Raw genomic sequence first — 23,374 nt, forward strand, 5'->3', positions numbered from 1 at the left:
GTACTCTCCAATTAAAAGTATTAAGTTTTTCTTGGGAAGTGCAGGTACTTTCCCTCTAAAAATAAAAAAGGGCCTGTACTCCGTATCTGACAGTACCGGCTTATTTAAAGCACTACAACAAGCGATAGTAGATGAAGCTGGGTTGTGGATGGTTAATGCATTGTAATGTAGTGTTCTTTAAAGAGAAGAGTCTTCAACTTTTGTATCATGTATTACGTGAGCACACACCCAAGCAACAGAGCACACATAAGCACTTAAATGGAACTTGTCTTTTTATTGTCTTCTTTGGGCTTCTTTCCTCATGTAATTAATTGTTCAATTACAGTGGTTGTACTTTTGAGAGCAAGTCGTTCTTTTGGGAATCATGTCCACATTGCTTATGATGATGTAATTATGGCCACCTGCCTTGCCAAGTTTGTATTTTTGCTACATTCTTTACAAGGACCATAAATGTCAATAAGGAAGCCATCTTTGAACTGCCAACGGTGACCAGTAAACACATGTATAAAATGATGGATTGACTGACTACACTACCTTAAAGGGTCTATTGCCAAAGGGTGTACTTCTTTCTTGTGTTGCAGCATCGCACAATGTGACATGCACTTTTTTATTTTCAGGATACCATAAAAAACCCCATGGTCAAGGACTTCCTGAACAGACAACTGTCAGACACAAGTTTATCGGCAGAAGACGTGATAAACTTCCTTTATAATGGCCACGAGGACGACCGTCCACTAGGCGCCAGCAATTTTGATTGGCGCAACGTCTTCAATTTCACGGACCGCATGGTGCGCATGTTGAACCACTACATGGAGGTAAGGTCTTCTCATGTGGGAAATACAGTATGTCAGTTTGAAATCACCACAATATATGCCACAAACCTTTGTCATTCTATTTATTTGTTGAGGAGTTTTTAAAGTGCTGCATGTGCCCCTTTGGTTACTAATTTTACTTAGATATATGCATTCTAAGTGTTAGTGGATTGCTGCTAAAATTCTGAAATTTGGACATAAATGGACTTGCCCAGGATCACATTGAGTTTTAAGAGTCATCTGGCACTGTAACTTATAAAGTTGTGGCCCATAGCCACTAATTTACAACTTCAGATACTTGTACTATTGTTGCGAACATAGAGCCTGACCAGTAATACCACAGCTGCTCTTACTGACCAGGGGTTAAGTTGGAAGAATGACACAATCCTCTTGGCAGTGTTTTACACCTCTGGGAACTTTGCATATGGCACTGGGTAGAGCTTACTTTCCCACCACAAAGAACCAGAAAAATATTAGGGACCCATTCACAAAAAACTTTGACACTACCAGATGGGCAAGCTTTAAAGGGCCAGTTGAGAGCTGTTTCTGTTTTTGGTCTTATGGTCGTGACAGACACACAAGCATTGGCACAGCCAATAGGTCTCACCTATGCAAGCGCTATTGGCTTTGCCAATGTGTTTTATGCATGTTGCATACGAATGTGGCTGCTGTTCAGCATGGCTTAAAGTTAATGGGGTAGAAAGAGTTGCATGGACTGTCAGAGTGGAATGGCGAAGAGTGGAGTAGTGTGTTGTAGAGTGGAGTGTCAAAGAGTGTTGTGCATTGGGGTGGTACAGTGTGGAGTCAGGCTGAGTGGCATACACTGGAGTGGCATAGAGCAGAATGGACTGGTGTAGAGTGCTTTGGCATAGAGTGCTGCAGAGTATAGTGCCATAGTTACTTTAGGGCTCATGTTATAGTTACTTGAAATAACTCTAACTGTTGAATTTCTATGATTTTGTACAAGTAAATTCAGAACCTAACTATGAGGTCCCTGTAACCTTTGTTTTTTTCAGTGAATATAGCACTCTTCATCCATTAGTCTTTTGTAGTGTCATTCCATTTTGCTTTTGCCCATCACAGCATGGAGCAATGGGACAGTTAGTTGTACTACTAAATAACAACCCCCAGAATATCACGGTACAAGAATATCGACAACAAACTCTCAAGGGACAACATTTTGTAAGGTAAGTGTATATAGGGAAGTATAGATTCACTATTGCTTACTCCACATTTATGTACCTTGAAGATATATAAATCACAGTGGTAGATATATGTGGAGTTAGGTATAGAAATTCTCTACTTACTTACCTTTTGATATTTTGGATTTGATATTTTTTGCTTGATATTCTGGTTTCGATATTTAAGGTGCACACGGGTCAGTCCACTTCAGCAATTGTTTCCCTGTTCTGAGTGTGATGTCAGTCTACTCAAGCACAATATTGTCATCCACACTGAAAATAGTGGCTATTAGTGTCAGAGACACGTGGGCCAATGTGTCCTTTGCTAAAATGAGAATATTTTCCCACTTTTTAAATGTTTATTTTTTTTTAATTTTGTGTTGACCTGCCAGATCCCCAGACTGCGTTGCTGGACCATCGCTGCTGCTTACTGAGCACTGCATTCGGCACTGGCACTGCAGGTGGCACCCATCCTAAATGTGCTTTAAAACCATTTAAAAAAATGTCTGCTCGAGTTTTTGTTATATGTTACCCAAAAATATTCAACGAAAACAAGCACTGGCAAAGCCAACAGCTCGACAGCCAATGGAGACCCATTAGTGTTGTTTATATTTTAACCACTTAATTCCTAGAGGTGTTAGTAAAAATATTTAAACTGGTTCTCATACAACTGCAGGTAGGAAGTGGATGCTTTGGAGGGCTCTATAGTACCGCGCTGAAAATAATGGGATAATCTCAGCTTTAAGTACTGGTGGCAGCAGTTATGCCCTGATTGGCCACCCAGAGAGTAGCACAGGTGCACTTTTGTCCCACCGTTCCGGCCTTTGAAGAATTTTGCCATTGAAAGATGAAATGAGGAAAAGGGGTTATTGAAGTCGCACAAAACAGTCACTGACTGCAAACATCCATCACACATCGTGACCACATGAAATAAATCCGCCAAGAAAAACTATGCGGAAAATTCGGATCTAGGGCTAATTTCTGTAGACCTCAATAATGAAGAGGATAATCTGCCCTGTGATCGTGAAAGAAGTCATCCTGAGACCCGCCACACCGGGAGTACCACCCTGCATGATCACTTTAGTTCTGTTCTGCAGCGTAAGCAAAGTACTGCAGCTTCTTAAATTGGCTTAGTATGGCCTTCTGGTTGATGAGGGATAAACCCGGACAGCCCGCGGACTCTGCCACACACAAGGTCAGTCCCAGTTAAGCCGCGGATTACCTTCGAGAAAGACATTCTCCAGTGTGGAGTCTTCGCTGGTTGCGGCCTAGCTTGCAGATGAGTGCCAAACACAGAGGGCCAATAAGAGCCAACGAGAAGAAAAAGGAATGAACAGCATTAACACTTAAGAAGCAAACATAAAAAGAAGCCTGCTGAATTAGCAAAGTACTAGAGATTGTCATTACAACGCTCCATCTGTCTGACATTGACAAAGCGGGCACTGTTTTTCTGGGCGCCACATCACTCTGGGGACACAGTATGTCAATTTATTGTCGGCTGGTAGGAGACAAAATACCAGACTTTAAAAACCACATTCAAAGTCTGCACAACATGTGGTTTGTCTCTCGGAATGCAACAACATATTATTTAAGGCTCAGCAAGGGCATCATTAGGTATTACAAGATGTCTGCCACGAGAGGTACAGACGCTGCAGGGCATATTGATGTACAGTAATTGTTGGTTAGTGACCTTAGTGTTGATAGTGAAGTGTATGGGAACAAACAAAACTACCCCCTGTCTGCGTAGCTTGCGTTTATAACCTTCTTCTTTTTATTTTTCATTATTTTATTTTATTTTAGATCGGCTGCACTTAAGCCTCGAGATAAAACTAGGAGCCGTGTTTTGAATGTTAATTGAAAGGGGATTGAGAGGCTTCCAACACTTTATAGTTTCAAACCTGAAAACGTGACTCGTGGTTTGACAGGATAGGCAAATTATCTCTACTGTTACCTTGGGTACAAATTAAATTCTAAATTAAACGTTTGCGCTAAAGATAACTTAAGTGGAATTGATTACATGTGTAGAACAAGAAGATTAAGATGAGAAACTCTCATAGGTCGCAAATTCCAATCCATTTGAGATTTTCCTCAGCCTGCTATCACTCTAGGGTGGACTAGACATACTACAACCTTGCTCTAATGTAATTGAGAGCCTACGTCAAAATGCTCTGATGATAGAATATTCTGTAAGGGTACATTATTCATTTAGACAATTTGGATAGTGTTGTGCAGCTCTTCCTGGTTACTTCAGAGAGCTAGGGAAAATACAGAAAAGGGGGAGCTAGAAAGCAGTTTGTGATCGTAGGATTCCGGTCTAAATTTCTTCATTCACTGACTCTGGAGTTGTGGGGTTTAGGTGAACCCATGCTGGAACAATTTAGTTTGTAAGCAGTGCTTTAAATGGGCAGGTACTGTCCGGTACTGAGTATCTGCACTTCTTTAATTTGAAGAGGAGAGTACCTGCACTTCTCAACACTGTTGAAATACATTACATTGGTTGAGTACTGGCACTTCTTGGCAGTAAACAGGTACTCCAAATAGAGAATACCTGCACTTCTATTTTGCCACTTAAAGCACTGTTTGTAAGTACCGACGGCTCCTCCGCAATGGTGGAGGAGCGTCGCCCCCCGCCAGCAGCAGCAGCTGCAAAACTTTAAAAATAAAATGATAGTAAACAATGTTTATTATTGTCTTATTTTTAAAGGGGCGGGGCCATGGGGGTAACAGGCACCGGGTGGGGGGGAGTGGTGTGCACTCCCCTCAGTACGCATGTGTGTTTAGCCGGCCATCTCGGAATGGCCAAACACACATGCGCACTGAGCTCTCTCCAACCCGGCACTGTGTTACCGGGTTGGAGACAACAGGCCCAGGCTCTCAGTCTGCCTGGGAGTGCAGAGCCAGGGTGCTCTGGCCAATCCTAACGCTGCTCTCATGCATGAGAGCAGCGTTAGGATTGGCCGCTGGAAGGCTGGGAGTCTGTGCCTGGGAGCCTGCAGTCCAGTGGATACCCGAGGAACAGTGATGCGGCGGGTTCAAGGTACGTTTTTTTTTAAATTGATTTTGTTTTATTCTCCTTCACCCTGCCTCGCCACTTCGCCCCACTGTCAGCTGCAACTGTTCGTAAGCATTTCCTTAAAACAGTGTAGTTTCATTCCACCTCGAGGCTTGGGTTCCTTAGGCTGGATCCCTAAACTTTCAATGACCTGCCACTGTGTTCATTATGTATGTCTGTTATGTGTTGCCATTTTGTGCAAGTGTCCTGAGGTTCACCCCCATCTGAGGCGAGCCAACACCCATGGGAGGGCCATAGCAGGACTGGGCACCTTCCAAGATTGCAGGCCACCTTCTGGAATGGGAAAGCCTCCTATGGTGTGTTGCAACGAGGGGCGTGGCCACAGGTGAGTTGAAACGGAGAGCAAAGGTGGGCAAGGTATTTTTCTGCCATGTCCCTCTGCTGGATGCTTTCAATGCCCCGCACCTGGGCCGCTGCCCCTGTAAGCCTTGTGCATGGGGCGAAAGAGTTAAAACATCATTCTTGTTAACTTTTGGGAACAGGTAAAGTGCTATCAAACCACACTTTATATTGTGCTTACTTTGTGAAAGAAGGTGCTGGTGCCCAAAGCTCTGCCCAGAAGCTGGTGGCTGGTGCAGTTCAACTTTGGCACACCGAAAACCAAGGCTGGTAGTCTTTAATCCACTACCAGACACTCCCTGTCGCCTTTTTCTCACTCTTGCAGGTTCCTGCTTACTCTTTTGTGAGTGTTTTGCCGTCCTTTTCTTCCTTCGTCTTTCTGATCTGATCTGATCTTGCACTCAGCAAATATCTAGTGCTGTAAAATAAGTGGCGGTCCCCAAAGCTAAGTGCTGGTGCCCCCAGCAGCAATCACCGGCTCAGATTAAGCACTGGCTTTATGTGGTAACTGATCCTGATGTGCTAAAGCATTTTACCATTTCTATGTCTTTGGGGAAATGTGCTGATGCATAAAGACCTAGGTTCCGGTTTGTATTCCTGCAAATATGTCTGACCAGCTTAACAAGGGGGTTGTTGTAGGGGGCATCGCATACTGAGGTCTGGCAGTGGAGAGTGCTGTCTTTTCTTCGGTGGAACAGGTGGGGACTTGGCTTGGCCAGTGTTCGCAGGCACAACCCACTGCTCTACAATTTTATTGGCTGAGGACCACGACCCAGTAAACCAGGACCAGTATTTCTGCACCTGGTAATCCTATGCCCTCGAGTAACGACATCTTTGCACCCTGTGGCAGAATGTCGCATCCCATCACATAGATCGATCCCTGCTTCCATACACACAAAATTTATCAAACACCCCGCTTCCCTAGCACTCCGAAATCGATAATAGAGAAGCAGTTGTGCGGTCACCCTAAAGCAGGCAAGGAAAACAGGCCCCACTGCCCCTCAGTTTGGTAGCAGAAGGACCACTGCACCTGCTGCACTGATAGCAGCTAGGCCCGTCGACGGGGTGCATTCTACCGAGCGACAGCCCGCTGAAACAGCCCGGACATGGGGGCTTGCGACCAATTCACCCCGCTAGCCTTTGGAAGACAACGCACAGCTGGCTCGTAGCCCTAAACCCCAACGTCTATCTACGGGGCTCAGGCTACCAAAGTGCCTGATTGCCTTCAGTAACCTCTGCATGTTACTAAACTCCTTAAACATTCAGTTGGGGAAAATACAGAACAGAGGAATTCAAACATGGCAAGATATTTGAAATGTTTTAAGTTAAAAAAACGCGTAGTTATTCCGGCGATTCAAACAATGTCAACATTGGCGCCCGCGGCCCACCTACCGCGTAGAAGCGTGGAGAGTACCAGGAGAGATAACGAGGAGGTGCGCAAAACGACTGTTGGCAGGATGCCCTGAAGAAATAAGAAAATACAAAATAAAATAAAAACAAAAAGGAAAAGACGCAGGGAGCGAGAGCGGGGCTCCACAGAGGATCACTTCGCACTAACAGTGTCGGCAAGATGGCTCGGGTGAATTAAGTATTTGCTACTGACCAGGGTCGGACAGAAACAGAAAATAGACTCGTGCACCAAACATACGTGGCCCTCATTAGCGAATCGGGCAGCTGACAAAAGGCCCAGATTTGAAAATCAGCGCAGTTTTAAACCTGGAGAGACACTGGGTAAGTGTTTTGCAAGGTATGATGGACTGCATGCACGTCTGCTTGTTGGATGCGGCCATTGTGGTGATATCAACAGTAAAATCCGGCCCAGCAGAGCCCTGTCAGACGAGTCTTCTGATCACTGCCAGACTGCCTACAGGCCTGTCCGGCCCGGCTACTAACATCTTCTGAGAGCACCCGTTTAGAGTCCTGGCAGGACTAACTCGGCGTTCCATCCTTCTGAAGTCCTATACTTGAGAACCACTTAGTAACAGTAATACATGTTACATGGAATCTGGTATGAAACACTATATTAAAAAACACATTATTTTCCAAATAAAAATAGGGGGCATCGATTGAAAATAAAATTCGACTCCACAACCCCCCAAAACAATCAGCTTACAAAAGTTGACATTCTTAAATATGACATTATGACTAAGAACCATGTATAAACCTAACTCGCCATAACAATAACCTCGTAAAGTTGTTTTGATCACAACATTTTCCTCAAATGACACTATTCAGTGTTTTCACAGTCAAAACCAGCGTTGTGTGTGTTTTATAATTTTTGGAGATGGCAACAGTGTCAGTTCTCTTAAGAGTGTGGAGCATTTGGTTTTGAAGCTTGTGGTGGACTCACTACGATGTTCTGTGGTTGTGTCACCTACATAAATATGAACATTTTAAAAATGTAAAGCGGGAAATTTTGAAAAAAAAATCGTGGGAGTGTATTTCTCCCATTTACTTAGACTGAAGCAGGGTAATTTTAGGCAGTAGATAGCTAAAATAATGCCATATTTGGCTTCAAAGATCGGCAGTCTCCTGCCTGAATCAGGTCTGTTGGCATGCATGCTCACTGGCATGGTGGATAGTGGTCTTACCTGCACAGTTTATGGTTGTCTCCCCAGCACAGTGTGTGTTGGTCTCACCAGCACGATATATTGCAATTTCACCTGCACAGCTTGTGTTGGTCTCACTGTCATGTGTGTGGCTGTCTCTCTGGAACAATGTGTGTTCTGATCAGCATGGTATATGTCAGTCTCAGCAGTACGACGTGTGGCAGTCGCAGCATTATGGTGTGTGGGAGTGTCAGCAGTACAGTATGAGTCTGTTAGTGACTAGTCTAGTCCTTAGCTCCTAGTCATCCCCTTAACATCTGAGTCACCTAATTAGCTTCAGCCCTTAGCTCCTTGGTTACCCCGCCAGCTCCTAGTCCAGTCCTTAGCTCCAGGAAAACCTCATTGGCTCCTGCTCAGCTCCTTAGCACTCGTGTCACCTCCTTAATTCCTGGTCAGACCCTTAACTTCCGGGTCACCCCCTTTGCGCCTTGTCACCCCCTTAGCTCGGTGGTTGCACCCCTTCACACCTAGTCTATCCCTTAGCTCCTGTTTCACTAGGTTAGCTCCCTGGTCACCCCATTGACACCTAGGCTACCCCTTAGCCCCTGGGTCACCCTTTTAGCTCACAGTCTTCCCTTAGCTCCTAGTAAACCTCTCTTCTCCTGAGTCACCTCCTAACTACAACCGGTAGCTCCAGGGCCATCCCATTGCTCCTACTTAGCCCCTGAGCTGCCTGGTCACATCCTTAGCTCCTGCCGTACCCCTTAGCTCACAGGACACCCCCATGGCTGTTGATCAGTTCTGTATCTCCTGGGTTTTCCTCTTATCTCCTAGTCAGTCCCTTGGCTCCAGAGACAATTCTTTAGCTCCTGATCAACCCCTTAGCTCCTGGGTCTCTTGTTTTATTCTTGCTCTGCTAATGTGCCCTGGTGCACAATCGTGCTGTTTCTGATTTGCTTCTGATGCTACAGAAGCTGTTCTGGTGATGCATTAAAGGTAGGGCAGGCAGCCGCCTAGGGCACCACAAGCCAAGAGGACAAGTTGGACACTAGAAGCATCATCTGTGGCCCTCTAGGCAGGAGAGTATGCCACAGAAATGGCATTTCACCAAAGGTGTTTGTGTTTCTTTCTGAGACCACGTTCTTGGGAACCGCTGCAATGGCATCCTGGAGTAATATATGCTTTGAGTCTGGGTGCGTGGGTTCCTGCTATGGTCATCCCTGCTCTCCTTCCTAGAGGAGGGATACAATGGCAGAAGGCAGAATGGGCACTAGGGAAAATTCCCAACAGGCTGATGTCTTGACTTCTGCGTAGGCAGATCCTCCTTTTTTGGCAGCCAGGTGAGAACTGGTCAGAGCAGACTGCAGACCCTACAAGAGATCTTTGGTAAAGGTTTAATAGACTTGAGTCGACTATTAGTAATTTTAACATCCTACACAGAGCAGTGCAATACTTGTGAATGGTCAAGTGCCAGGTATTTTGTTCCCATCCACCATATCTCAGTAATGTCCCCCTTTCAGACAGTCTACTTAATCAATCGAGCTGTGCGGACATGCTGCTGATGCGCCAAAAGTGTGCATAAGGCATGCCCGTCTATGCCTGTCTGCACTTGAACAGCGTCAGGGGCCAGGACCCTTTCCAGTGAGGACTTAGAGCACCAGGTGTGTTATTGAAAGATATTCTTTCTCTGGTCCCTGTTAAGGTGAGTGAGAAGTGTCTGCCCTTGCCGAACATTAGTAGAGGTGAGCAAAGTTGCAACCAATGTGGTTTTAGCCTGAAGACTACAGAGTCCACTCACTTTAGAGGGAGAGAGACCTCTTCCACAGACTGCTTAGCAGAATTTTTCACCATAAACTGCTGCTAGCTCCCTAAGCATAGATTGGAGATTTGGGACTTTCTTAGTGAAAACCCCCAGAGCGCACTCTTTCTATCAGAAATGTGGCTCCCGAATTCATCAGCTCCTGATATTCCAGAGGCAACTCTAATCGGATACGCGCCAGCTAGATGGGATAGGCAGTCTGGCAAGGGTGGAGGACTGGCTGTGATATACAAGCAATATCTTTCCTGCACTCTAACAGATATAAAGATTGAAGGCAGCGAGGCCTCCTTTTTAAGGCTGACACTGTCTAGGAATTGTACGCTAGTGGGCCTACTCATCTGTTGTCCGCCCGGTCTGCCCACTCAATTTACAGCTGCCTTAGCCGATATCATTCCCCCGTTGGCTTTGAAACACTCTACTTTTGTAATTTTGGTCACACCACTATGCCATACCATTCCAAGTCAAGGGGCCCGCCTTGTTCATCAGGCCGTCACTGGACTCCAACACTCGGCACGGAACTGGGCCAAAGTCACTGCCAAGCTTTTAGTACAGCACTAGTGGCATCTGCTCCCACTTCCTGTGATTGCCTTAATGCAGCTAGCTCGTGCTTTACAAATTGGATTAGTAATGTTTTGGACGCTGTAGCACCAATAAAGAGATGCTTTTCGACTTGCTCCTCAACCTTGGTAGAGTGGTTTAATGAAGGGCTTAGAGTTTTAAAAAACACTGTAAAGGTTTAGAGCATCAGTGGTGCAGGAATTACTGTGCTCTGGATAGTAAGGCAAACCTACATGCCCTAAAAATCTATCGTAAGCAGATCAGGGCAAACCACAGGCAATTCCACGCTCAGAAAATTGACTCAGCGCATAATTCAACACTGGAGATTTTCACCAATGTTAAATGTCTGTCATCTCTGGACCGCACCACTGCGGTGCCAATATTAGTCAAAAGGTGAATGAAATAGCTTAATTCTTTGCAGACAAGATAGACAGGATCTATTTGACCTTCCCGCAAGAATTTAGGGAGGCCACCTGCCAGGGTTCTTGGTTTATCACCAGGGTATCAAAGAAAGGTCTGAACAAATCGGAAATAACATCTGTTACTGAGTTCCAACAGGTGACTACCAAGATTAAATCTGGGTCACCTGTTGGACCCAGCTCCACCTAGGATTCTAGAGCGAAGCATGGGGATTATTGCTCAGGCTCTTTATGAACTAGTGAGCCTGTCTCTGAAGCTAGGGCAGTCCCCCTCTGACAGGAAGCACACAACTGTGTCCCCCCTTTTGAAAAAGCCCTTGCTAGACCCCAGCAAGCCAGAAACTCCGAGGCCAGTCTTGCTACTGCCATTCGCTGTAAAGTAGCTGAGAAGAGTGTTAACCAGCAGATGATGCAGTTTATTAAGACTGAAGAGGTGCTGCATTTGAGCCAGTCAGGTTTCCGCCCACACCACAGCACTAAATCAGCTCTGCTGCTAGCATCAGAAGCTCTCAGGCATATCATGATGAAAGAGATACAGCCCCACTAATAATGCTAGATCTTAGTGCGGCATTTGACACTGTTTCCCATGGCATTCTGCTAGAGCGACTTTGGTCAGTGGGCATCAGTGGACTGGCTGTAGAGTGGTTTGCCTCATATCTTTCTAACCATACTTTCCATGTGGTACACAAATCCTATGCCTCAAAAACACTTCCGGTAAAACAAGGTGAGCCCCAGCGTTCAATTTTGAGTCCTTTGCTTTTCAATCTTTACGTGCACCCTCTACCTGAAGTGATTGAGAGTTGGGGTGTGAAGGTAGTGTCATATGCTGACGACACCCAACTGATCATTGATCTCTCCCAGAACCAGTGGTCATCTGCTGAATGCTTCAGATCATGCCTGGCAAGTCTTGTAAGCTTAATGGAACAGAGCTGCCTTAAACTGAACGCCGGGAAAACTGAAGTAGTTGTTATTGGTAAACAACCCACTATCTGGTCCTCAGTCTGGTGGCAGGATACTATGAGATCACTACCAGCCCCCAAGCCGGCAGTCAAGAATCTCGGGATCTGGTTCGAATCTCAGCTGAGCTTCGGTTAACAGATATCGATGTTGGCAGGAACCAGTTTCAGCATTTTAAAGATGCTTCATAAGATTATGGACCTTCTGCCCAGAGATGACAGGAAAAATGTGGTAAAGGCCCTAATGATATCAAGGTTAGACTATTGTAATGTTCTATACCTTGGAGCCACCAGGACAGACTCCTTAAACTACAGAGAGCGCAGAATCTGGCGGCACGTATGATACTCAATCTTCCTAAATTTTCCTCTATGGATCAGGCCCTCATTTCTCTACATTGGCTCCCCATAAGAAAGAGGTTACCTTTTAAAGCTTTATATTGTTGCCACAAAATACTGCAGGGCAGTGGCCCCCGATATCTGCGCCCTATGGGGTCCTGGTACTGTCCTCCACCATGGCCCTAGCATCTATTCCGAGAGTGAGGAGAGCACGAATGAGAGGATGCTTTTTCACGCACCTGGCTCCACAAATGTGGAACACTTTGCCACATGACCTGAGGTTGGTGAAGCAGGAATCAGTCTCCTGGAAATAAAATGAAAACTTGTTTTTTCCAGGCGACTTTAGACTAGCAGAACTTTCTTTCCCTGCAAATGGCTGAGCTAATCCTAAGCATGAGGACACTCCAGTTGGAGTAACCAAGCTCTATACCGATCTGTTTCATTCATTCATATTACCAGTTTGAAGCAAGCATAAGAGATTTAATCTTGGCAAGCTGGTGCAATGGTTATTTTTTTCTTTTTCAATGCAAAATTATACCACAAAAACACCCATGTAACGAAAAAATAAAATATATTGCTGCCTAAAGGAGGTAGCTGTCCTCTTTCAAGTAACAGTTTTAAGTTAAAAAAAGTAAAAAAAATTACCATTTCATAGATTTTTTTTAAAAGTATGTGAGTGTGTCTTAGTAGGCAGATGTATGGATAAAAGTTATTGAAACTTCTTTAGTTTTGCACATAACAGGAAAATATTATCATACTAAATTATGAATATAACGAGTAGCCTAACCTAAACTCTTCTTTGTATGTATGTATGCGTGTATTTTTAGTTGTGGCCTAGAGACAACTGTAGCAGTTTCAGCAGCCACATTTTATTTTTAAATGATACTATTTACAGGTGATAGATTGAAAAACCGCCACACCACTGGCTCTTTTTGGGACCTAGTGATAGGTAGTGCAGTGGAAGTTGTTGCAGCCACAATAACTTCTTCATCTTGGGTGTCCAGAGGGATACTCATTGCATTACGTGATTTATTTTCTTTGTAGTGTCTCCAGAGGTCATAATGGCCTTGCATTGCTTGTGACATAACCAGTCCATCTGAACCATTAATTGTGAAATTTGTTACTCAGGGAAATTTGCTTATAATTGTTTCTGTATCCTGGGGGCAATTTGTTGACAACTGTTCATACTGCAACCAATCAGTTGTCTGCTTTCATCTTTTTTTGGACTTCCCATAAGGTAGCACAGTATTCCTGCAGAACCCATGTAGACATTGCTGAAGTGTCACAGTGTTTCCACATGGGTTGTACTTCCTGTTCTAGATCCAGCTGTACCCCTCTATTGTGGGACACTGACGTTTTTACAAAATTCGACTTCACTAAGAAAGGGTCTTTTTTTAGTAGGAGCTTGCAGCTAACAGCCTGCAATAATAGCAACAGTTGAAGTTGTTTAAATAAATTTCTTTATCCTTTTTGCAAAGTACCACGGTTCCAATGACTCACAGTAAAAGCACTTCTGATTTGTTCCTACCTGTCTTTCAACATTACCCTGCTTGATCTCTGTGGTTTAACATCCTCACAACAGAGCTCCACCATTCTTGTTGTTTTGTTTTGTTTGGCTTTTGATGTGAAGGATTAAAGAAACAAAGAAGTCGCACCATGAGTCTATTGTTTGTCAGTTCTTTGGTGTCGAAGATGGAGAGAAAAAAGTCTGCTAAGATATTGACTTTTAAGTTATGCAAGAATATCTTCAGCCATCGTACAGAAAAAAGTACAGCTTAAGAACCTAGGAGATGCATATGTATCTTGATGCAAGGCATTCCAGAGAGTTAAATGCATCCAAAATGCACTGGTATGAAGACATGCAGGCCTCCAAGTCACTTGCACCCTTGCAGGACATAAGACCTCATTGATTCACTTTACTGGCAGCTGTCCTTCAAAGCAAGAATGAACAGTCGGCTCCTTGTTTTGCCACCACTGACCTTCATTGTTTAGTGTATCATAAAGTCATCAGTGTTGGTCAGCAGCGTTATTGAGCCCGAAATAGACAAACTGTAGCTCACCAGGCTAGTTTAAAAAATAAATACTTTTTTTTTTAATCCAAGTTGAAATTCCTTGACATTTTCTAGAGTTTTTCTCCAAAAAACGAAAAAACAACACACTTTTAAAAACTTTGAAAACACCAAAAAAGGTTCTCTCCAGAACTTCCTTTACTTGTCCAAAAATAGAAGCAAACGTATTGTTGTTCATCATGTCTTTCTTAATTAAGCTTTATAATCCACTTAACAGAGCTAACTCACCCCTTAAAGACTCACTATAGTATTATAGATCCACGCCAGAGTTGACAGCCTATAAAAATGTATGCGATTCTAAATGGTTAGTATTATATTTCAACCAACAAGGGACAGCCAAGGATCTGAAGGGACTTGGGGTCCAAAATGTATTAGAAGAAACAGGTCCCTTACCTGCCAAATATAAGCAGCGATTTTACATAGAAATACAATGAGCTCTATGCATATTACAAAAGTAAAAAACATTCATTGTTAAGCAATCACCAGAGAAATAATGAAAAAGGAGCATATATGTAAGATACAACTTTCAGCATATATAGTATTTTGACATCACCCAATAAAATAAAATGTCATGTATGTAGAAAATGAAGCTTCATAATAGCGAATAATGAATGTTGAACAAAAACATATAATGGTAAGACTCGGGCAATATCATGTGACACCTTACAATAGAAGGTTTTTGTGTCAAAATCACAATCGTACCAGTACTCATACAAATAACTAATGTACAAATTGTGAAATGAGTTAAGGTACAGATTGTAGACCACGTTTCGATCCTTAAAGCAAATTGTGCGGGATCATCATCAGGACTCAAAAGATTATGCCTGAGAGGAACAGGTATGTTTGATACCAACAGTGACTGTATAGCAGCTGAAAGCATTATAAAAGGAGGGAAAAAGGGAAAGCAAAGGGAAGGGGAGCAGAGAATAAAAATGTTAGAAAATTAAAATGCAGTCGCCAGACAAAAAAGTTGCAGCAAGATCGCAAAAGGATCAATTAATAGTGAATAATGCAGTGCATTAACCAGCAAGATAACATTCATGTAACACACAAAAAAGGTGAAAGTGATGTTGTGTAAAAAAAATAGTGAGCTTCAATCCAAGGAAGTCAGAGAAAAATTGACTTACACGTGGTGCTTAAACCACAAGGTTTTCAGTCTACTTTGTAAAGCCAATCTCACTACCTTGGTTAGTCTAGCAATAGGCTAGTTTTATGAGTTTTTGTGAAGGATGTTTCAAAGAGGTTCACCAGGCGTTCAGCTCCAGTTCCTTTCTCAGGATGTAAGAGAGGAAAGTTATCTCCAGTTAAAATATTTTGTAGCATCCTAACACTGAACTCTAAATCATGCTAACGTTTTAGAACGTGCAGTTTCCCAACTCAAACCCACTGCTGATCTGCTCTTTTTGATTGAGTTTTCAGGCATCTATAGTATGAAACAAGGGTGAGCAACTTCAGTTTCAGTTTGGGTTTTCCTCTCTCACTTGTCATCACACAGACCACAATAATATAAAGCTCTAGAGCTTTCCATATTATAAATGATTTTCAGTACTTTTCAGGCCTACTTTCAGACTTCAGTTCACATATTTTCACAGATCAATTACGGAGCAGCAACATACATTTCTCAATGTTAAATACCTGTTTCTATTTCTTCAGATGTAGCACTTGTACACCCTACTAATCTTAGTCGACATCTAAAGGGCGAAGTAAGATTCCATTCCACTTTCTAAAGCCATATCTCAATACTCTAGTAGGGCTAGCAGCAGCCCACTTTTTGGATGCATTCTGAAGGGTATTACCAAGAGGTTCCAGGTGCATTTGGATCCAACTTCTTTCTCAGGAAGTAAGAGAGTACATTAAGGATGTGTCTAGATGTAATATTTGCAGCTGCCTGGCATCCCACTCCAAACCATGGTAACTTCATACAACATACACTTTATCACCTTAAACCCTGTGCTGATCTATCTGTTTGATTATGAGCTTTTAGACACATATATTTAGAAGAAGGGGCAAGTGGCTTCAGTTTGAGTCTGAATAACCCTTTTCACTTACTGCTGTTTCATATGTTACAACTTTGGAGAAACTCTACAAGGGATGCTTTCTCATGGGTGACATGAATGAACTTGGTTCAATGCACCAGTGATGAATGTCAAATACACGTTATTGTATCCCTGCAAAACACTATTTAATGTGTAATTGACATAGTAGTATTACTTTTGGGTTACCAACAATCTCATGAAGGGATCAGGGGCACTGTGGAAACAGCAACAAACCTTGTTTTGTTATTCACAGTTTCACACACACAGTACTAAGAAGAATAACCACTATATGTTAAAAGTATTACTACAGGAACATTCTGTTTCTCAGTACATCTAAAACAACTAAACAGAATGTAAAAGCAGCAGCAAGACACATTATCAATAACAAGAATAAAAATTACAATTTCTAGCTTTATTAGAATGTCATTAAAATGTCTTCAAGAACCCAACACCCAAATTCCTCCTTCTATGTGATCTACTATGAGAGCATGAAAAGCAGAGCATCTTGCAGTCTAGAGTTTCTTAGGAGAGAGATGCACTTCTTACCTTGTTAACAGCAAAGGCTGTCTTTATCAGTAGAGGCACGAAGACAGTGTTCTCCATGAAGGGCAAATACCCAATGTGGTATCAGTCAGTTGGTCTTCCCCTGGGACCTGTCTTTATTAGTTTTAGGGTTCAGGCGAGATGTAACATCTGTGAAGTGTTAAGTGCGCTGGCAGCAGGTGAGACAGTCTCTGGCAGAATCATGGGTGATAGATAATCTGAGCAAAGGACCTCTCCTGAGAAGTGATGGTCCTTATATCCTAAATCTGATCAGAAATTGGAATTACTGACATAAGTTTAGGAATGTTTGACATAAATGAGGTGCTTTAAGGTATTCATCCGAGATGTTTCTTTATGAACATATAAGGCCAAAGGATGTCAATTCAGGCAACATCATGTTGGTTAAATATCTGTACGTTATCCTTGACATGATGAGGAGGAGACAGTTGACCCACACAAATGTCGTCTTAGATGTTGTATCTATGTCATTATCTAAGAACATGATGATATCACAGTTCTTAAACAGATAAGGTCTGGTGTCATCTGCGTTGAAATGCAGACATGACAATGATTCTGCATAAATCATGGAATATGGCAGTGTCCATTGTCTAAGTTGAGGAAGATGGCGACTTCCATGGACTAAGATGGAGTCGGGGCCTACATAAGATGGAGTGGGACCTTAGGGATTTTACGTCACTTCAGTCATCACGGAAACCACAAGAAGTTAAAGCTCTACAGTTCTGTACACATTAAATAATTTTCAGTAGTTTTCACACACACTTGCCAGTTTCGTTTCTCATGTTTACACAGGTTACTACAAGAATACTAACTGCTTTTCTAGATCTCACTACTTCAGTACTCCTTGCAACTGCCCATTTTTTGCACTCTTTAAAAAGAGTTTACAAGGGCTTCCACATGGATTCAGCTCCAATTTATTTCTCTCTATGTAAAAGAAGAAAGTAAAGATGTCTCTAGATGGAATTTTTTGCAGCTGCCTGACAACCAATACCAAACCATGCTAAGACTGTGCAACACACAGTGTACTACCTTAAATCTTGTGCTTATCTACTCTGTTTCATTATGAGCTTTCTGACACCTTTATTTGGAATTAGGATCATGCAACTTCAGTTTAAGTTTAAGTTCACCTTACTCACTTACTGCGATAATCACAGAAACCAGCAGTTTAAAGGTCCACCGCTTCGTACCCATTACATTATTTAAAAAAATTTCTGGGCCTACTTTCAAGCTTTATTTTGCATATTTTCATAGGTTACTAATAGAGAATTTCACATACGTTTTACATGATTAAAGTGCAGTTTCTACTTCTTCAGATATAGAACTTGTATTCCACACTCATGCTGGGCAAAGCAGTAAAGTGGAAACTAAGGGCTAGATTTATATGTTGACTGATGGCTTGTGGTTCCGACAGGGGGAATGAGTATATTACTTCATCCTTCTGGGGGAGGGACCTCCCACCGAATTTATAAATGACCTCGAAGCTGCCAGTCATTTATAATGCGTTGGCAGGACCCGGCATTGCGGCGATTCCTGGCAATGCATTTTGCTGTTTGGAGCAGGTCACCGTCAACATGATGGAGACCTGCACCAAACAGTTTATATTTTAAAAAGAAAATGACTCCTCGCTGTGGGAGTCATCTCCCATGGCGAAAAGACAGTTATTCCTTTTCTACTGTCCCTTACCTCCAGGGTTTGCCTGGTGGTGACGGACATAAAAAAAAAAAGGCTGTATGTCCTCCCATCTTAATTGGGTGGGCGGACATATTGCCATTTCTCCAATGGCCCTTACTCCGTCGGGCTGTGAAAGAGGTTTAGTTATGGCAGTGACAGAGTAGTCACCACCGTATCCAAACCTATGGTCCACCTGCATTTAAATTGAGGGGGTGAGTGATTAGCTTCGCGGTGAGCATACTCTGTCACCATTCGTATGTAGTATGCTTATCACCAAAATCAGGCCCAAAGTCTGTACTCCACTTTCAAAAACCAAATTTGAGCCCTTAAGTGGCCCTAGCACCAGCCAATTCTTTAGATACTTTGTGAAAAGTATTTTCAAGGGATTCCAAGCAGATTGAGCTCCAGTTTTGTACTCGGGATATAAGACAGAAAAATAAAGAATAATCAATATGCAGTATTTTAAGCCTGTCTGACACCCAACTCCAAACCATAGTTTTCAAACAGATGGGGTAGAAAGCAGGGAGAAGCTACTTCAGTTTCAATTTGGATTTTCCTTTCCAACCTACTGCACTCATCACACAAACCAGAAGTTAAACCTCTACAGCTGTCCACACATTAAAAACATTTCAATAGTTTTTGGGCCCAATTTCAACTTAAATCTTGCATTTTCTTACGAGTTACTAACATAGTATTCCACATACCTTCTCCATTATTAAACCACAATTTTTTCTTCTTCAGATGTATTTCTTATATACCCTAGTCATAATCAGTGGATGACTAAGGTGCAGCATTTTCAGTCCACTTTGCAAAGCCGAATCTCACTATTTTAGTAACCCAAGCAACAGCCTACTTTTCACAGTATTTGTGAAGTGTGTTTTCAAGGGGTTCCATATGGATTCAGCTCCAATTTCTTTTTCAAGATGTGAGGGATCAATGGAAGGATATCTCTAGATCTAGTTTTTTTCAGCTCTCTGACACCCAACTAAAACTTTGTTATGAGTTTTTAGGCATCTATGTTTGAAAGCAGGTGTGACTGATTTCTGTTTCCGTCTGGATTCTCTTTTCGCACCCTCATATAGCCCCCCAAAAACGGACATGTCTACAGCTGTCTGCACATTAAATCATTTTCAGTAGTTTTCGGCTTTACTTTCAGACTTCATTTTGCATATTTCCACTAGTTAGTAATGGACTATTCCACATACATTTATTTGAATTAAACTGTTGTTTTTACTTCTTTAGGGAAAGTACGTATGTACCTTACTCACATTGAGCAGCCGAGTAAGGTGCAAAGTATTTGTTCACTTCACTTTGTAAAGGCAAATATCAACACTTACTTAGCCCTTGCAGCAGCCCCCTTTTCACACTGTTTGTGAAGGATGTTTCTAAGGGATTCCACATAGGTCCAGCTCCAGTTCAATATTCAGGATGTAAGATAGAAAAGTAAATGTGTCTGTAGTTGCAGGATTTTGCAGCTGACTGACATCCAACTCCAGTCCATGCTAACCTTGTACCTCATGCAATTTCCCACCTTAAACAGTGTGCTGATCTGCTCTTTTTGATTATGAACTTTCACACATTTATGTTTGGAAACAGGGCTGAGCGACTCAAATTTGAGTTATTTCCCATTTTAAACCCTACGCTAATCTGCTATGTAATATCCTTACTTCTTCTCAACTTTTCAAACGGACAAACCTTTCTAAACCTACCTTCCTCTTTCTGTCTACGTTGAACAGTACAGCACCACAAAAGTACTAGTTCTACTTTTTATGTCCTGCCACAATATAATATCACACTCACCATATAGTGCTCCCCTGCACTCCATTAGGTGACTCATACTTGAAAAACAGTTAAAGTTCGTTATCAAATGTGTTTTTGTAAATAAGTTGTTCTCTTTCGTTCTCAGTTGTCACGCCCTCACGGACTGTAACCTTTATTCACTTATTGTATAACTTTAATTTTATTTTCCACTTTAATTATCAATTTGCTGTTAAACAAATCTTTCCATTACAATTCTACTAGCACAGAAAAGCACATGTTAAATTGCAGAGAATGTTTCACATTCAACTTGCAGTGAACCTTCCCACCAACTACTATATAGCAGATTCCTAGGAAACAAGGTAAGACCTGGTTACAAGCCTGCTTTAAGTTCTAAAGCTCACCAACCATAGGCCCTGATTTAAGAAAAGTGGCATTGCACCCAGTGCAGCGCTACATTTCTTGCACCCCTTAGCGCCCCCGAACGCCACCATGTGTGCGCCGTATCTAAGATACGGTGCACCATGGAGGTAGTTAGGGGAACTAGCGTCAACATTTTTTAAACTAGTTCAGAGCTTTGCAGGATTAGTGTAAACAATTTTGACGCTAATCCTACAAAGCCCATTGAGACCCATTGAAAACAACTGCATGCCTCCTTTTAACGCCTGCTCTGAGTAGGCGTTAAAAGTGCCGAAATAAATGAAGCAAAGAAATCTTTTAGATTTCTTTTCACCATTTTTCGGCCCCCCGAACAAGGGAACACCCCCTTTGCATACAGTATACCTGGCGCAGGCATAATGGGGCACAAAGGGTTACAAAGTGGCACAGTGCATGCATTGCGCCACTTTGTAAATTTGGCGTGGCGATTTTGGTCTCGGGCCACATTAACGTAAAAAAACTGAGGTTAATGTGGCGCAAGAAGGCGCTTGGTGCTCTTAAATAAGCCCTATAGTGTGTTCTACAGAAGGCTCCAAAAGTTACAATTGTTATTCTTTTTGTTCAGGTAATGACATTGAACCAATAGCAGCAAACACCATTGTTAGGATTCCCTCCTTCCCAATCAATTCTCAAAACACATGACAATTACCTGCTACCTTCCCTATTGTTCTACCTCATTAACAGAAACCAATCACAAACCTAGGATTATAAAATACTTTATTTTCCTATTGAAATGACATAGTCTTCCAGAACACTTCTCATTCTGCTGCAGACTCCTTCACTGTGTTGCTCTAGGATGCCATTATCATGGTTTGGGTCTGGACAGTGGGCCGTTCCACTGTCTTTTGAGCTCTGGAGCATTCCAAAAAGTGTGTAATTGACCAACATTTAGGGTTTCTCAAAGTGGACATTGCTTGGATTGGTCACAGAAAGATAAAATGCATAACCACTGCCTATGGTGGAATGTATTTCAAATTGCGAGCCCCCTGATATCATGATTATGCACTGCAGAGGAAACAATTTGGCCATAATCATACGGGTAGCTCTCTCAATTCAAATAAAGGGTCCTGCAGGCCCTGCACCCAACCCTCACTGCACATGACCAACCCCCTGCAGATAATCAACATCCTGCTGTACACAGACTTTGCTGTGCATAATGAGGTGTTAGTGGCACGTCCTAGCCTCTAGACTGGACTGTGCCTGTCCCCTATGTGGGGCTGTCCCACTGTTGCACACAACCTACATACTTGTACAGCAGACAGTTGGCAGCAGGTCCTAGCCTCTCACCAGGACCTGCACCATACACCCCCTCGGTAGCCACCCCCCACTGCACACAGCTGTAGGTGCCCAACTCCTGCTGCATGTGGCTATCCCTTCCCCTCACTGGTGTCCAACCCCAGCCTTGCTGCACAGCCACAGGTCCTGGGCTCCTGCCTGTGGGGAAAAAGCCTGACTTCCAGCTGCCAGAAAACCGGGTCCAACCACCCGAGCTGATACAGCCAAAGCACAACTTCGCTGGTGTAAAGAAACAGGGTCCTCTTGCTTGGAGCTTCCACAAACAACAAATAATCAGTTTCAATGGGCCATTGGCAAGAAGGTATCCCTTCTTGTGGAATCCATTTTCCAATAGAGCCTTCAATTTTGCTCCAGTGGAGGATTTTGACTTCCACTTTAGAGACTAAAACCAAAAGTAAAATGTCTAACCGGACAAACCTGCTTCGTGTAGCCGACCCTCACTCCATTGTAGTCAGCCTGAAATTGCGACCAAGTCACAGTCAACTACGACCATAGACTATAATTGCTGCTTTCTTTACCTTGACACTTTTTACCTTGAATCCTCTAAAATTCAGATTATCAGTTCCCCCTACTGGCTTTTTGTTGTTTTGTGTCATTTTGCTTATTGCAGTTTACTCCATATTTCTAAAATGGAGTGTTATTTTTATTGTGTTGTGTTTTTGACTTGTTGGTACTTCTCAATGCTTTACGCACTTTCTTTTAGTTGAGCTTGTCTGATGTCTCCTTTAGCATCCAGGGGTTGAACTCAGGTTTAAATTACTGAAATCTTTGACTGGACCGGTTAGTGACTTTATTACTTGTGGTGGACTTCCATCCACCCCAAATAATAATCCGCTTTCCAATATACGCTTACTATGACTTTTAGTTTTCTATCCTTTCAACGCAAATGAGGGTGTCTACCTGCGTTATCACCAGGAACGCCCACTTTGCTTCACCACAACCATTTCCGTAATCTGAGAAACTGGAATTTTGCAATCTTGTGCCCCATAAATGCTCCTGGATTAACAACCTAATGCAGTTCCCATGTAATCCACCATTTGCTGTGAGATCTGCTGTTTATTGCCAAAATATATTTTTAGCTTAGATGGATCAAAAATAATGAAGAAATCTGTAATCTAATGCGAGCTGAGCTTTATGTGGATAGGTACAAATTAATAATATAGTCACTCACACGTCCCAGTTCTGCTCCATCTAATATTGATGTTAGAAATACAACAACTGAAAATACTTATACAATCTGAAGGACAATTTAGGCATGACCTATTATCTTTTGATGATACTTACTACCCTGAAGTAATGGAGTTTTATTTAATAGCACCTCATACCACAGTTCTTGGTGGTTTAAGCAATATTATTACTTAATGTGCTGATATTTTATGTACTGACCTTAGAAGGATGGACATCTGAGATGTCTTTGCCAGGATTTAAACTCATAACCTGCAGATCCCAAAGCATGTAACTAGTGAATGAGCAGTTAATTTGCTTTACTATGTTACCAGCAAC

At 42.6% G+C, this 23,374-nt stretch overlaps 1 protein-coding gene across 3 annotated transcripts in view; it reads left to right on the forward strand.

Annotated features, from left to right (window-relative positions):
* The window catches only part of ABCA4 (ATP binding cassette subfamily A member 4), a 1,046,570-nt gene that overhangs the window by 436,726 nt on the left and 586,470 nt on the right, over positions 1-23,374 (forward strand). For all 3 annotated transcript variants that reach the window (XM_069231419.1, XM_069231421.1, XM_069231420.1), the window contains one exon: positions 618-815. In XM_069231419.1, coding sequence (XP_069087520.1) covers positions 618-815 — 198 coding nt within the window. The remainder of the gene's footprint in view (positions 1-617; positions 816-23,374) is intronic.

This window comes from Pleurodeles waltl, chromosome 4_2 (assembly GCF_031143425.1).
Source record: "Pleurodeles waltl isolate 20211129_DDA chromosome 4_2, aPleWal1.hap1.20221129, whole genome shotgun sequence".
In the NCBI taxonomy this organism is placed as follows: Eukaryota; Metazoa; Chordata; class Amphibia; order Caudata; family Salamandridae; genus Pleurodeles; species Pleurodeles waltl.